This window comes from Haemaphysalis longicornis, unplaced genomic scaffold (genome assembly GCF_048455015.1).
Source record: "Haemaphysalis longicornis isolate Haplotype H1 unplaced genomic scaffold, Haemaphysalis longicornis Haplotype H1 scaffold_12, whole genome shotgun sequence".
NCBI classification, from domain to species: domain Eukaryota; kingdom Metazoa; phylum Arthropoda; class Arachnida; order Ixodida; family Ixodidae; genus Haemaphysalis; species Haemaphysalis longicornis.
Genome location: NW_027526225.1, coordinates 1,396,403 through 1,412,545, shown reverse-complemented (window position 1 = coordinate 1,412,545; position 16,143 = coordinate 1,396,403). Strand labels below are relative to the sequence as shown.

General features: G+C 46.8%; 1 protein-coding gene across 1 annotated transcript; it reads left to right on the top strand.

The window, feature by feature from the left end:
• Nucleotides 1-6,124: 6,124 nt before the first annotated feature.
• LOC144162209 (uncharacterized) lies at nucleotides 6,125-15,367 on the top strand. The gene is made up of 5 exons (XM_077692678.1): nucleotides 6,125-6,338; nucleotides 9,296-9,408; nucleotides 11,004-11,142; nucleotides 12,118-12,191; nucleotides 15,098-15,367. The coding sequence occupies exons 1-5, from the start codon at nucleotides 6,149-6,151 to the stop codon at nucleotides 15,365-15,367; spliced, it is 786 nt and encodes a 261-aa protein (XP_077548804.1). The 5' UTR covers nucleotides 6,125-6,148.
• Nucleotides 15,368-16,143: the final 776 nt, after the last annotated feature.

Below are 16,143 nucleotides of genomic sequence, written 5' to 3'. Positions count from 1 at the left end.
GATCTGACCAAACGCACGAGGGCTAGAGGTTACCTGGACATACGAGTTAGCTCTCCGTGACTTGTCCAACGTCTGAACACAGAGTGTGTAACCATTAGCAATTACTTTTGAATACTCTACACCTTGTTCAGACTTATTTCCTTTTCCAAGAAAGGTGTAAGACGACAAAGTTGTGGCGTGCACCCTCAGCTTGTGTCCTCTCAACATGGTGGTCAAAAGCTCTTTCACAAGAGACGAAACTGTACTACAAGAAGATAGCACAGGCATAACTGATAGAATTGAAAACTTTTGTATAATCTGCAAGTGTGCGTGCCTGGTTCCATTTACAAAACGGCCAAGTTGACCATTCATATCTTCGTAAGGATAAGCTGAATAGTTCCATAACGGGCCCCACTCCTGAACACAATCCACAAGATGAAGAAGCGAGTGCGCATTAAATGTCAGGTGTTTCTTTCCGTAAAGGTTCTCATAGTCTGCCAAAAATTTTATCATTTCCTTTTGGGCTGATCTTAGCCGATCAGATGGCACAACGTCACCAAGGAGGAAGTGCATCAGATGCACAAATTCAAGCCAGTTGTTGTAGTACACCTGAGGAAGTATTCCCTGAAGCACAACTGGCGAGAAGTAGAGGAGCCAGTTGCGCCACTCGGACGATTTCCAATACTTCCTCAGCACAAGAGACCTTGGAAGACGAGACATCTCGCACACTGGTCGCAGTCTATTCAGCCGCTCATCAATTTCGGGGACCAAGGCACCAATGCTGTAGGGGAAAGCCTTTTTGTGTTTAAGCCACATGTACGCTGTGTGTCTAACGAAGCCTGAGCACACAGCGTGCATATAGTCTACCACGAAACCAAACGGAAATTTGAAAAAAGTTAGCAGAAAAAGAACAGTACTGCCTCTGATTCCAGCCACCAGCTCTCCGCCCCGATCTGCCTGCCGTGCATGGCGTCGAAATGAAGCATCCGTTCTCATCTTCCCTTTTAGGGGCTCGACAGGGTACACGCGTACATGGCCCTTTCCTTTGGGGACAACTTCCCCCTTTTGCTCACACCAAGCACATCCATGCTCTCCATTGAATTGGTGCATATTCATCACCATGCCCCGTGCAACTGTGTCCACGACACATGGCCCGGGAAACACTCGAGTATGCTTGGTTGTGCCGTCACCTACCCATGACATGCCTACGCTTGACAGGCGATTCATTTCTTCAACGAACGGTTGTAGGAAACAATCTACAATTGGTTTTTCGCTTCCGAACCATAAACCTGCAAGAAGTATTTTTTTCACGCGCTCTTTGAAGGGCAATTCATTAATCTGAAGCTGGAGCGGCCAAACAGCATACTTGGAAGACTCGAAGAGCTGAACCCCATCAGTGTTCCACGATACCGAAATATCCTTGTCTCCGAGCCCAAGCTCATTGTATGCCTTGCTCTCAGTGATGTCTGAGACATCAATGTTTCGGCTTTTAGAACCCAGGTTAAGATGAAAATTTGGATCCTGTAACACATTGCGTATCTGTGACTCAATGTCGAGGGAAAAAAAAAGAGGACTCCTTTGTCAACATTTCAATGCTGTGGTCTTCATCGCAGCCAGGGCATCGAATGGCTGCCTCTGAGGCATCTGCCTTCCCAAGAAAGCATTTCTTTTCCCTGCAGTAAAAGAACTTTTGTGGCTGCTCCCCCTTGTCAGCAAAATACTTAAAAAACAAGTACTTTGTTGTTGGAAAAGGCGTTCCTGCCGGGAGGTGTGCCTCCACAACCTTGAGTAGACTTTCCGTGGCCTCTTGGCTGCTGTGGTGGCGCAGGATATGTCCCATCAGGAGTAGACGGCTTTCATCGCAGGTAATCTTCGACCCAGGGTAGAGGAACTCGCTCTGCAAAACAGTGTTATACGTCAGCATAATTAACAAAGGAAAAGGACGTACTATTATTCCAGTGGTATTTGGAACCTGTTGTAAAATGACGGGTGGCCATCTTCCTAATAGCTGCTCAAGAACACGCGAGGAATGGTCCCTACACAATCCTAATAACTTGCCAGAAACAGTACCCACTTCTGAACCATCGTTCCCGCAAGAAAAAAAAAATGTGAATCGTAGGATGCGATGGCTCTTCAACGGAATGTTGCAAATGAAGCAAGCAACGCAGGCGCTTTTTAACGGAACCCCGTGCTTTTGTTGTTAAGTAAATAAGTACGTAATCAAACTCTACTGAAACAAAAAGTGTGGATTACGTACGAAGATAACGCGCGAATGACCTCTTATTTCCGGCACGCAACATTTTTATAGTTTTCATGGGGGCCTTGCAATATTCGCCATGTTCTTTGTCTCTTTTGCATCAGTAATAGGCACGAAGGACATACCGTTTGGGTTGTTCGTGTAGTGCCGATTTGTTCACTGCCTCCATCCTCGTCGCCGCTGGTACCGTCACTTGTGTCAAAGGAGGTTGACGATCCGTAGGAGGTAATACGGCGCACTCCACTGCTGCTACATGAGTCGCTTTCGGTGTCCGAGGCATCACTGCTTTCTGCTGTCAAAACGGCGATCGCAGCGGGCGGCTTTTGTTGCTCGTCACGAAGTCCATCTATCTGAATCCGAAGATCCACAGAATTATCGGATTCCGATTCTGATGACTCTTGGCAAGTAGCTGCGTTGGCAAGTAGCTGTGCTCTCTGCCTTTGTCGGTGCTTGGTACGTAGTGGCACACTCGTATCGGCGTCCCGCAGGTACTTTTTGTACCGCTTCCGTGGAGGCATGTCAGACTCTTTTTGTGCACAACAGTCAACACTGTAAAACCGCTGCGTTGCTTCGTAGTGCCCACTAAGTTCACGTCTCGCACGGTTGTTCTGCTACGACACACATCAGCATCCATCAGTCACATGGAATAAGAAATGATCAGTCACCACGCCAGTCACCACAGCTACAACAGCATCTATCTCCGGCCCCTGCCATCGGCACCATCGGCCATCGGGAGGATCGCACTACCACTACTAGAGAGAACTTAAGGAGACCTGATGATGATGATAACTAAAAGCTTCTTCTTTGAATAAGGGTAGTGGCGTGCGCCGTCCTGCCTGTGTGAGTTACCTATGCACACCTGCTCAAACCGTACTTTTTAACTACAATATTTGGTTTTGGATTTGCCCTGACGCTATCTATGGTTTTAGTGGCCCTAGATGCAGGCCAGTTAATCTTTCTTTCAACAGTGAAACCCAGTGCTTACGAAACTAAATACAATACTCACACAACAATCTGACCCACTTTTTCAGGTTTTGATTTTCAACTTCCAGGAACTTGGTACTTGCAAGTGCCATGGCACTACAATACCCTGTGCAACGATTGCATTAAAAACATTCTGACTTCCTTCGTGGATTCATAATGCACCAGATCAAATTAGCGGGGGGGGGGGTGCGTGTACTCCGCGGAGAACTTTCAGCCTTGGGTGGTACACGAGGCCGGTCATAAAATCATTATGGTACTCTAGCGACATCATTGATTTTAGCTTTTTTTTTCTCGTGAATGAATTTGTACGGCGGAATAAGTAAACTCTGATGTACCCAATGTCAACAGTTGGAAACACCGGACGTGTGATACCTGACAAGTATTCGATTGTCGGATGAAGCCAGTGAGGCATAACCATCGCACCTCTGCATTTCGGCGACGTACCTGTCACGTTCATCGCCCGGCAACCCCTTAGCATAATCATTGAACGCCTTTCTTTCAGCTGGAAGCGATATAAACAAAACAAACCATTTCAACTCAGTGCACCTATGAATGCCGCGGCATGCCTCCACACGGACACGAACAGGTGAAACCTGGTCCAGGCTTGTCAGTTTTCGATGGGAAAGTATATTAACAAGCACATCTGCTGTATGAGGCCTCAGACGCACGCAGAAGACGAGACTCTCGCATACCGCGCGACAAAGGGATCGGCGTCAAGTGTGTCGTCTGCTATGATCCACCAACGCATAAATGTGCGTATAAATGTGCGTTGGCTTTCCTTGAAAAATAAAGTTGGAAGTTGCGCTCGTCCTGTCACTCTCGTCTCCGTCATCGTCTCTTTGCGCAATTATTTGTTTCTACAGTTATGTACCAACTAGCCAGCAACCAATTGGATTGGAAAAACATTTATTGTGCCTGCGGTTGAAGTCCAAGTTAGGACTTCAGACTTGGCCAGTGTCGTCCTCGCTGTCGCCACCAGGGTTAGAGGCCCCCCGCCCGTTACCGGGCTGTGAAGTCTCCTGCCTGGCCAACGCCACGATGACCCGCTGGACGGCCTCGAGTTGGAGGTCTTGGTTGCCAGATCGCTTAGCCTCTTCAAAGGCGGGTGGAAGCCTTCCTGATGTAGAATCTTCTGGGAAGTTCAGACAGTCCCAGACGATGTGCTCAAGAGTCGCGGGGGCGTTGCGACACACCCTGCACGTACCGTCGGGGTGTGCCTCCGGGAAAATCTTGTGCATGAAAGCCGGGCTCATGACCGTTCGTGTTTGAAGCTGCCTATATATGACTGCCTGCTCCCTGCTCAGCCCTTTACAGGGCGGCGGGAGCGTGCGTCTGGCGAGCCGATAGGCCTTGGTTATTTCGTTGAAGCTGGTCATTCAGTCTCTTGTACTGAACCACAAGTGATCACCACTTGACCCGGCGCGGTCTGTTAGTTCGCGCGCGCGGGCGTGTGCGGTTTCGTTATGGTTGGCGTTGGTGTGCGACACTTCCCCTGCGTGTGCCGGAAACCACTTTATTCTTGCCCTTTCCCGGTGTCTCGGTATCTCATTTAAAATTTTCGTCGCAGCAGCAGAGACCCTGCCTCGGGCGAAGTTCCTGATTGCCTGCCGCGAATCGCTGAGGACAGTGCGGCAGCCCGGGTCTTTGATGGCCAGTGCGATGGCCACCTCTTCAGCCTCTTCGGATGTACCGCTCGCTGTGCTGGCCGCCGCTCTGATGCTGCCCCCAGCATCGACGACAACCACGGCGAATCCTCTTCTGCTCGCATATTCGGCAGCATCCACGTAACGGGCGCTTGTGTCGCCGGCGTGCAGGTCCGCCAGTGCCTTGGCCCTCGCCATTCGTCTGCCTTCATTGTATTCGGGGTGCACGTTGCGCGGGATAGTGTCCACGCGAATTTTGCTCCTGATCTCGTCCGGGACGGGCATCTTGGCTCCTTGTTGTTCGTGATATCGTATTCCAAGCTTCTCCAGGATTCTCTTACCGGGCTTGGTCATGGAAAGCCTCTCCAGCTGGGCAATCCTCTGAGCCTGGGCAATTTCGTCGAGGGTGTTGTAGATGCCCAGAGTGTACAACCTCTCCGTGCTGGTGCATTCGGGAACTCCGATGGCCGTCTTGTATGCCCTTCGGATGACTACGTTGAGCTTGTTCGTTTCGTCCCTCTTCCATTTGTGGAAGGCGGCCACGTATGTGATGTGGCTGAGGACGAAAGAGTGCACGAGCCTCGTGAGGTTCTCCTCGCGAAGTCCCCTCCGTCTGTTCGACACTCTTCTCATTAGTCTGATGGCGTTGGCCGCCTTGCCGACGACCCGTGTCACTGTTTTCCCGTTGCCTCCGTGCTCGTTAATAAGCATCCAAGTCTTGTTACACCAACGCAGATCGGCCGCCGAAGGTAGGTAGCGCCGCCACACGGCCAACCCTTCAGTGCAAGGACTCTATAGCCAGGGAGACCAATAATACTCTATGCCAATAATAATGCAGACTTGCAGTGCATTGCTATTAGCGCATAAGGTCGAGCCTGTTATCCGAGAGTAGCGCTGCAGTGATAGTTTTGTTTAAGACTGAACAAGAAATAAATTAAGCTTTCATGCAAGACCAACGCTGTATGCAGACGACGCCGATATATTAACGTGTACAATTTCACAATAATGCTTAGGCTACATAATTGCCTTAAAATTTTGAGCGAGTATATATGCGCACAAATCAAACAATTTTTTGTTCCATTTCCCCGCGACTGGGTCGTTCTTTCCGTAATAGTTATGTTTGTACCTGTCGCCAAGGGGGATCGACGCTGCCGCCTGCAGCGGAATCGCCATAGCTATGATTAAAGCGTTCCGTGTGCAACCGCTGCTAAAAGGAAAATTTTGCGCGCGCTTTGTCTTTGTGTCACCGGTGTCACCGTCATCCTTCTGAAAGTGCCCGAGCGATATGAGTGCTTACATACTAGTGAGGTGGGCCAACGAGCCCAAGTGGGATGTTTATCCTCTCAGAAGTTTGAAGTCGGTAGACCTTCAATGCCGTCTGACCGATGATTATAGATACGCGAACGTCATGACGGAACCCGTCGATGTCGAATGGACGGACGGAAAATGTGCTTCGGCGTTTGTTTTGGCCGTTGGTAAGTGACATTTCTTTGTACTCTGCTTGTAATGCGCTGTTAGGCCTCAGGGCCTGGCTTTCCGTCACCGGGTGGATTGCTGGGCATTGTTCGGTTGTGCCACACGCGAAAACGTTGTTCAGCGTTTGTTCAACCCTTCACGTGAAGAAGGTGGAGCTAAACAAGAAATGCTAGCATAACTTGCGAGGAATATGTGTATATTTATGTTTGTTTTTGACGTGGTGGTGGAATAGTTCATTTGTTGTGGTCACTTGGTTCTGGACAGTGAAACGTGGTTCTGGACAGGCAGTCGAAATGCACCTCAGTGAACCTCTAAATTTGAGTCGGCGGGCCTGCATTGCCTACTGAACGATGACCACAAATACGCAAACGAGATGACGGAGCCCGTTGATGCGGAATGGAAGGACGGCAAATATGCTCCAGCGTTCGTTTTGGCCGTTGGTGACATTCCTTTGTACTGTGCGTGTAATGCGCTGTTAGGCCTAGGGGCCTGGCTTTCCGTCACCGGGCCGTGTGCTAGGCATTGTTCGGTTGTGCCACGCGCGAAAAACGTTGTTCAGCGTTTGTGCAAACCTTTACGTGAAGGTTTCAATAGCACCTCAGTGAACCTCTACATTTATGAGGGGCGTTAATTCACCTCTTTAGTCGGCTACTTGATTTTTTTATGCATGGTCACTTGCATTCCTATTTCGGAGGTTTTCTTGCCACCTGCTGGTGCCTCCTTTTTCGTCTCGCCAGCACGAAATAGCGCCGCTGTATGCTATCATTAGCCCTCTCGGAAGGCTGTCATTTTTGTAGAGTGCATTGATAGATGTATTTTATTAAAATGACGTTTCACTTTTTTAGTCCGCTTCTACTTCTGTTGCTACGTTGGACAACATGATTGTCCTGAAAAGTCCTTAAATGTAAAATCTTGTCAGTTTTTCTTCATTTTAATGAAAATATGTTGCAGTGTTTAAATATTATCAGCATGCATGTATCCAAATTTCGGCACTGCGTTTCGGTAGTCGTGCTTCGAAGTTTACTTGTTCTAGCCTACATAGGTACTTGAGCAATGCCTGACTTCGCTTCTAATAAAATTTTGTACCTTTTTAATTTTTTTTTATTTGATACCTGCTTCGCCTTTGCAGGCATTACAGCAGGGGGATACATAAAAGTATGAAATTTGAGACCAAATAACAATGTAATTAATCACACAAAGCGCTGTAAAAACCATCATTAGAAAAAATGGATACAATCATAGGCGGAAGATCATTCCACTCGAATTGAGCTAACAAAAAATGAATAGCGCAAGGCGTCGCCTTTAAAGGAAAGTTCGTTTACTTTATGACTGTGGTCCCTTCTTTGGCATATGTAGGATGGCGCTTGGATATACTTCTCCTTTTCGATTCCTGTTTTCGAATTGTAGATATTATGAAAAAATTTCAACCTGCGGTTTCATCTACGATCTTTCAAGTCTTCCCATTTAAGTTCACTTTTGCTTTTTGTCATGCTAAGTTGACGATCCCAATTACCTAAAACAAATCGCACTGCCCTATTCTGTATTTTTTCAAGCATATCAGCCAGCTCTTTGGTATACGGAGCCCACCAAACACATGCGTACTCTAACAATGAGCGCACATGAGTGAATACAGTTTCTTTAAGTTAGATAGAAGTTCACTGAAATTTTGTCTTAGAAAGCCCAAAGCACGTGCAGCCTTAACTTTTATGTTGTGAACGTGTGTAGTCCACCTCAACCTTGAAACCTGTCCATCAATAAAGTAATTGGGAAATGTTCAAGCTGAAAATGTGCCGTATACGTGGCGAAATTTCAGGATGCTGCTTGGGACATATGCAGGCGTAAAATAAGAGTCTACAAAAGAAAAAGTGCCTCTGCTTGCTTCACTAAGTGTAACAGGCTTAATCCAATCATAAAATAAAAAGGGCCTAATTTAGGTGAATGTAATAAAGAAAAAATACTTTTGTGATCTATACAAAAGTTTGTGCATTTCACGTAACCCCTGGAGTGTACCCAGTCCACTGCACTTTTTTTTTACTACTACCCGAGCCTTGCCACATGTGGTTTTCTTGTAACTGTACAGGTTCGAAGTGGGCTTTGAAGTGAATTTGCAATTTGCATGTACAGCTAAATTTGCGGACCATGGGAGTGGGGGCCAAAACTAACCGATTCGCCGTCTGGTTGCATGGCGCCTGCTGTCGAGACACGCACACAGCGCAGGCGCGGCCAATCAGTATTGCATGCATGCTACTATCACTTGCTTCTTAGTGACTACCCCACACTTCGATAAACCAGCGCCAGGGAAACATAAGCTGGTTAGGGCAACACTGCCTTGCACCGTCCTTTGTCTGAAAATGGTGGGACTCGCCTGATATGCGGACTTGCATGTAAGCACGAGATAAGTACCAGGGCACCAACTCTGCCAGCGGAGCAGTGTTAATGCCGATTACGCGAGCATGCTGTTTCCACCAAAGGTGTGTTCACCAGCAGCCTGTAAAAAGCCAGCGACTATCCCCTGGTGCCGCTTTATCGGAGCACGAGGCAATCGCGAAAAAGCAACCGATATTGGCATGGGTGTAACACTGATAGGCCGTGTCTGCGCTGTGCGGGGTCTCGACAGCAGGTAGCGCACAACCAGGCGGCGCAGCGGTTAGTTTTGGCCACCGCTCCCATGGTCCGTAAACTTGAGCTCATGGCTGTACCTCTGCAAATCTATCTTTTTTTGCCAATTTCAGTTTCGCAGTGTCAGGCAATGCTTCATCCACTCTTGGTGCACGCAGCAGGGGAACTGTTATTTAAAATAGCTAAGGGTAAGACTGAACGAGGGTAGTTAAACACCCTAGCATTTTGCAGCCTGTGTGTGGGATATTTCTTAACCGCAGGTTTCTGAAAGTGCTAGTATTGTAGCTTTTGTAAATTTGTACTAGGATTGACCCCGATTTCTGGCTTAACTCTCCAGGCACGGCTGCTGCCATGGAGCGCAAGCGCACGAAGCTTGCTCAAGCAGCACCCGCAGAAGTCCCCCTGACCGAGTGCACTGCAGACCCCACAGAAGACTCTACAACTGACAAGGTTAGTCATTGTCCAGATATTAGGGAAAAAAAGTGCAATCATATTTTCATCTCTGCCACGGTGCTGTATATGTTCACAACTTGTTCAATGCTTGTTGAAGGCATTGCAGGTCGGGTGCTTTTATGCACTCATGTTTCAGTACTACTTGAATCCCTTGTTTCCCTTGCGTCCAGTTCTGAAGCGTTTAATATTCCCATTGCATGAGAAAGAAGTCGTGGACACTTGTGCTCGCTGAGTGACAAGGGGCACTCTGCACAGAGCCACAAATATTGTCGCATGTTTTTGTCAGCATGCATTTAAGTAAGCTGGAATGCAGTCTAGATTGATTTGTAGCCTTCCACTAAGCCTCGCCTTGTAGCATAGCCGTAGAACCTGTATGTGAAGCCCTAATTTGACACGAGCCTTGTCACAGCGGCGTGTGGCAGGCACTCCTAACAAAAACATCTCAGCGTTGGCTTGAGGGAGTAAAGTGCCATTTGCCAGTTCACTGTTATAACCCTATGCCTTGTACGTATCAGTGTGGCCGTGGGCTTCATTCTGGCTTTTGACGATTAAACCAATTCTCACCTGAAATCTTTGGTAGCCTTCCGAAAACATGGAAGAGCAGTTTGTCTGAAATACTTTCGATTTCGGAAGCTCCCGTGCTGTTACTCTAGCCAGTCAGAAATATCTGTGTCCTCGCCTCTCACAGCCGCATGTAGCGTTTACGTTAAATTTGTCTCAATTTCCCATTTTTGCACTGTCGCTATCATTTATAGAACATCATTTTGAAAATGGAGACTTCGCCAGCCACACGTTCATGAATACTATATCAATTCATGATAGTTTTTTTGTTGGCATCGGCCAATTCAGCAAATTAGTCGTCCAGTGTAGAAGCAGTTTCGAAAATAAGTTTGTACACCACCACCCTTTTGTTTTTCTTATGTTATAGCTTCTTTAATTGAAGTTTGTGTTAAAAGACAGTTTTAGTTGAGCGCACGCAGCAGCTCTGCGCGCGCAAAGAACTTGCGGAGGCGCGAGGGCGCATGCGCAGTACGTAAGCGGCGGCCGCGCGCTCTGCGTGTGCCCGCAAGTTTTGGATTCTTGCGTTGCGGCCCATGCGCGAGGCCCCTCCCTTCCTCTTTCCGGTCTCTCTCGCCCGTGAACGAAAGGAACCAAGGAACGGCGTCTTCCCCAAACTGGTTTACGGCTTCTTCTGGCTAGGTTTACGTCTGGCGCTGGCTGACAACCACATGTTTCGTTCTCCAATCTGGCGTTCAGTGGCGCTGCATGACACACAAAGCGCGCATTTCGGCGCTACTGGTTTATCCACGCACCAACTTCTGCGTGCGGTCAACTAAAACTGGTTCTTCGCGAGAACTTCGCTGCGCGCGCTGTGCTGCCCCTACGTGCGCGCGCAACTCTGTGCGTACGCTCAACTAAAACTGTCTAAAATTTTATGCTAACCAGGCCGTCTCAGTAGACCATAGTTCACATGTCTTCATTGTCTCTTTAAACTAGCATTGAACATTGCAGGTAATGTACAACAATGCGTACTTATTCAATGCCATTTAATATCACAAGTCACGGGCTTTGCCTTGCTCACTTTTTCACAGCGCAAGTGCAGCTGCAGTGCAGCGCAACATCTGGAAGAAGCGGTGCAGCAGGTCGAAAAGCTGGAGGGCCGACTTGAAGCCGCAAAGAAAAAAGTAAAGCTGCTGAAGGAAGAGCTGAAGGAAGCCCGCCAGTTGCTTGGTATGCAAACATCTTTCATTCTGGAGCTCTTAGATTAGCAGTTCCAGGCTCCCCGAGAAGCTATTCAGCTTTAGTTTTTCCCATATATTCCTGCAGCATGGAGAATCCTCGGACTTCCTGTGGACTACTGCAAATTGAAGGGCTTGTTTGTAAAGGTACAGAAAGAAGGAAGGGGGGGGGGCTTCTACAGGGCCTGTTGCCTGGATTGCAAGCTTTTATAATAGCATTTAAACACAATGAAGCATGTATACCTTTAACTGCTTGTAATTTAGTTCATCCCAAATGACAGGTATAACATTTCATTGATATGTGTAGCAACATGTACTATTTGGCTGCTAGATGCAGTAGTCAGTCGTTCTTTCAAACAAGATTGATGCAGTACAAAAATGGCTATACATCGAGATTTCAGTGCACGTTAGCAATTCCCAGGTGGTGTAAATAAATTCATCAGTGTAGCCAAGGTGTAGCTTCGGCGTGTGAACGCACAATATTGAAAAAGCGCCCAGGCTAAGTTGAAAACAAAGGGCTGCGGCTCGCTTGCACTCGACTCTAATTTCGAAAAAAAAAATAAAGCTAGTGGAAGGGAAACAGGAGAGAGGAATGACAGCTTAAATGGTTTATTTATAAGCAAGCAAGACATTGTTCATCACCAAGCAAAAGACATGAGCTATGAAAAGTGCAATCTATTGGTTAAAATGTTATTCAGCCTTCAGTAACCCTTCAACTAGCTATGTTGTATGTTGATGAACCATATATCTTAGTTTTGATATCTGATCTTAGAGGTACAACAGGCATCTTGTATGTTGCAGTTATTCTAATCTACCTTGTTTGTAAAAGATCGGAATCTGCTTTGTCGCACTCTTGTCATGCGTATAATGAATCCTTGATCTAGTGTCTAGAGATGGTAAGGTTATATACGGAAAACTTGCCCTTTTGGTAGTTCATAATGCAGTGTTGTTTCAATGTATTCTTCAGATGTGCCGAAGCTTGTGAGAAAGCTCGTGAAGGCCACGTCTGCGCCTCCCGCTGCAACGGTGGTTGCACCCCAGGTTAGTTTTCGTGTTTCAATTTGTCTAGGTTCCCACTGTTGCGCTGAATTTCCTTCGGCATCTTGATACAAACGCCGTTTGTACTCGGCTAAAAATAGCATCTGCACAAATTGTGTGCTGCCTGCAGAGTCGGCAGTTTACATCGGGCATTTGTGAATATTCGTTATTTTTTTCTCTGTATATTTGATAAAAAACGACGTCCGAAATTCTCTTCGGTCAGAATCCCGAAATTCGAAAAGGTCGAAGTATTTGGCTGTAGAAATGAAGGTTAGGCTGCCTTTTCCTTGTAAAAACTGCCGTGTGGGGTACGTGCTGTGTGCAAGGCCCCCCCCCCCCCTTTTTTTTTTTTTTTTTTTGTCACGATTCTTGCCTTTCATAAGCTGGGCTCTGCTCTGCTCCGATAGCCAGCAGGAGCGCCATTGCACATGCTGGACGCGCTAGGCCCCCCGACGATTGTCATGCATAGGATTGAGAGAGGGGAGGCGGCGGTCGGCATCCTGAGTGCGTGCTGATATAATGGTCACATTAGCTTGGCTTACAACATTGGATTTCTATTTTTCTGAACGTAAAGCCAAGCATGCGGTAGTATTGGGCATCTGATACTTCTTAACCCATTTGCTTCAGAAGCCGGCGATCCGCCATCCTCTTCCGCCAAGGCCAAACTGCAATAAGCCGGCGATTTGACAGGCTCCGGAAACAGCGATGTTTTGAAAAAGCCCCGGTAAAAGGCGCTTCTCTTTACACAGTTATCGGGTTGTTTCGTCTTTTTCACACCAGATGGACATAGTTGTCCAGTATCTTGAGCATGGTTGTTTAAAAAAAAAACAAAGTTGGCGGATGTTTTTTCTGTGGAGCCATTCGCTGCGTCGGTATGTAGCGTCGGATACACGGCGTCGCAGAAGAAGAAAACTCGCACATGCGAGGAACTCCTCGAGGTGCTATTCGAAAGTGATGGCAAAAGTTACTGTGGTTACAATCGAGCAGCTACTTAAGTAGCACCGATGAAGGGGTAACCACATGGAGCGGCAGCGACAATTGTCGCTCAGCGTAACTGAATGGATGCGGTGGGCTAGTAGAGCGACGAGCTGTCGCCGGCACTACGGAATACACTGTCGCCGGGCGCCTCGGTCGCTGTCGCTCACTTCTGGGAGCGTAATATGCAAGCGACAGAGGCGCCCGGCGACAGTGTATTCCGTAGTGCCGGCGACAGCTCGTCGCTCTACTAGCCCACCGCATCCATTCAGTTACGCTGAGCGACAATTGTTGCTGCCGCTCCATGTGGTTACTCCTTTAGAGTGTCGGTGAGAACAGAAGTGATTGTGAAGGCAATGTGTGTGCGTCTCGAGACACTTCTCTCTCGCAAAGGGATACAAGGAGATTTTTTTACATTATGGACATCGCTGTTAGTGTCGCTGGGAGTGTGAGGTATGTGGAGTGGCACTTCACATGTCCCTCTGCTTCAAGACCTTCCACACTCTCAAGTTACTTTTGAGTGCAATACTTCCGGAAGATGTTCCCAAACAAAATGAAACAAAGTGTCCACGTGCGAGTTACATAGACGAAGTTATTGAGGTTTATTTACGACACCACGCAGGGCAGTTCGCGGGGGCGAAAGTTGCGCGGTACAGCTTGCGAGAACGGACGTCGAAGCCCTGCAAGCGAATGGGTTAATAAACAAAATGCTTCAACTAGACGGGGCCGTCTTTTTTTTTTTCTATTGTTTGTTCATTAAGTCTGCAGTTCATCTTTCATGGTTGGAGCGTTGTAATTTCAAATAATAGATTCAAATTCATTCTCTTCGGGAAGCTGGAGTTAGAACAAGACCTTTTTTTATTGAACAGCCGCTTGCTTAAAATTCGTATTTTGTGCGACGTGGTCTGACCATATTGTACAAAATTCCATTTAATCTGTTCTGTTTCCTTACTTTTTTGGTCTGCTATATCTGTATAAAGCTTTGCCCTGTCCCTCCTACCCTTTAAACAATGTGTTCCTTTAGTTTTCAAATATATATATATATATATATATATATATATATATATAATTTCCAATGTAATGTCATGTTTGTGTTCACTAGCTCCCACTCCTTCTAAGGCCCCCCCCCCCCTAATTGCTGCAATACTGTAGGCCTGCAATACTCTACAAATAAACGTGCGCTCACAATGTTAGAGGCCTCTCAGAGCAGCTCTAAAGCTAAGTAACCATCTGTCGGGTCTTTTTACAAGGCTTTACTCCCAGGCCACATGATGAAAATATCCGAAACGAGTTCCAAAAAAGGTTTCCGACAATTTATTACTCGTCGACGTTTTGCTGTACATTTTTGTTGTATTCAGACCTCAAAAACTGATATTAGTTGCCCTTAACTGCCCCAAAATTAACTTCAGTAAGGCTTGATGAGCTAGTTGGTATCTGCATACCAACTTTTTTTTCTGTTGTGAATAAACTTCAGTTAGTTTGCGCTTCACTCGTTCTGTACATTATTTCCACTCTGCATTTGTCCCCTGTACTGTAACAGCGCTCTCCCATCAAGTGTGCCCAAATTTGACTTTTTAGTGCTCCGAAATAAGTTTTTTTTTTTGTGCTCCAAAAATTGCTCTAAATTGTTGTTTATCAGTAGCATCACTGAATTAAGATTATCGCTTCGCTCTAGCGTTAGGTGTATGCCCTTTTGGGTTGGTGCATCATTGATAACTAGTTATGAGCCTTCAATCCCGCAGACGTGTAATTGTTTTCCAGTAATCGACCTGTTTCTCCTTAACATGTTGACGCAGAGGCATATGCAAGTTGTTGAAGCTGATGGTCGTCAATGCCGAGAAATTTGCTGCTTCGTATACTGTTCATAGTTCCCCCTCTGCTGGATGCATCCTCATAAGAACCATTACTGTCTATGTTTACTCCTTTCTTTATAGGTGGACATAGGCAATGGGGTCCTGGTGCCACAGAGCCTGCTGGCCAGGATTAAAGCCAGTGCAGGCAAGCAGCCCACAAGATATGCCCGGGACCTTCTGCGGGCAGTGTTCACGGCAAAGGAGCTGGCCGGGTCTTCTCTGCATGGGAAGGCTTGCAACGCCAGGAAAGACGTTGCCACGAAGAAGGCCCTGGATCCAGAGAGGCTGGACGCCGTGCTGTGTAAGAGCATAATGCAGGCCCCCCTCTCCCCCCCCCCCCCCTTTTGTTGATTCGCTTTTCAAGTTCAACTTACTTCGTGCTTTTGAATTCTGAAGCTGATGCTAGGAGGCTCTTCTGCGTATTTAAGCTATCAGCTTTGGCAGGTTAGACATATGGAAGAGGACGTGGGACACTGCTATTTAGAACTGGTGCTACTCGAAAGGGCACTATATAAGTAAAATTCTGCAGCAACAGAGGAATTAAAACTTGTAGCAGGTGGATAAAAATAAGCTTGCATACAAGCTGCAGATTTAAAACATTGCCTTGTGTCCTGTACAATTACCAGATAAGTGCGAAATTCCTTTGTGCATTAGTAGCAGTGAAGATAAGCATTTAAAATTAGATCTGGCAAAGATGTGTCAGCTTTATGGATCTTCCTAGTGAACTTTTTTTTTTTTTTATAAATGGAGATGTTTTGAAAATCGGGGTAACAGCCACAGTGTATGCCCAGGTGACCATTCTTCCCATTTTCCACATTGTGGCAGTTTTCGCAAAAATTGGTGTTGAGACATTCCTGTCTGTGTTCATCACAAGGTAACGGCATTGAGTAGACCACACCTTCTGAACAGGCCGCAAACAGTGTTTGGTGTCTGTTCTGCAGCTGCTGTTTAATTGATGAAGCTGGTATCCGACAGGAGTCGATATGCATTTTTTTTTATCAAAACTTTGTTTTTGTTCTCTGAAAGAAGCTCCATCTCAGCAGAACGTTGGGCAGTACTCGTGCAATTTTCCAATGCAAATGTAGGCCCTGATCAGTCTCGTCAGTGACTCCATAACCTGTGTACGA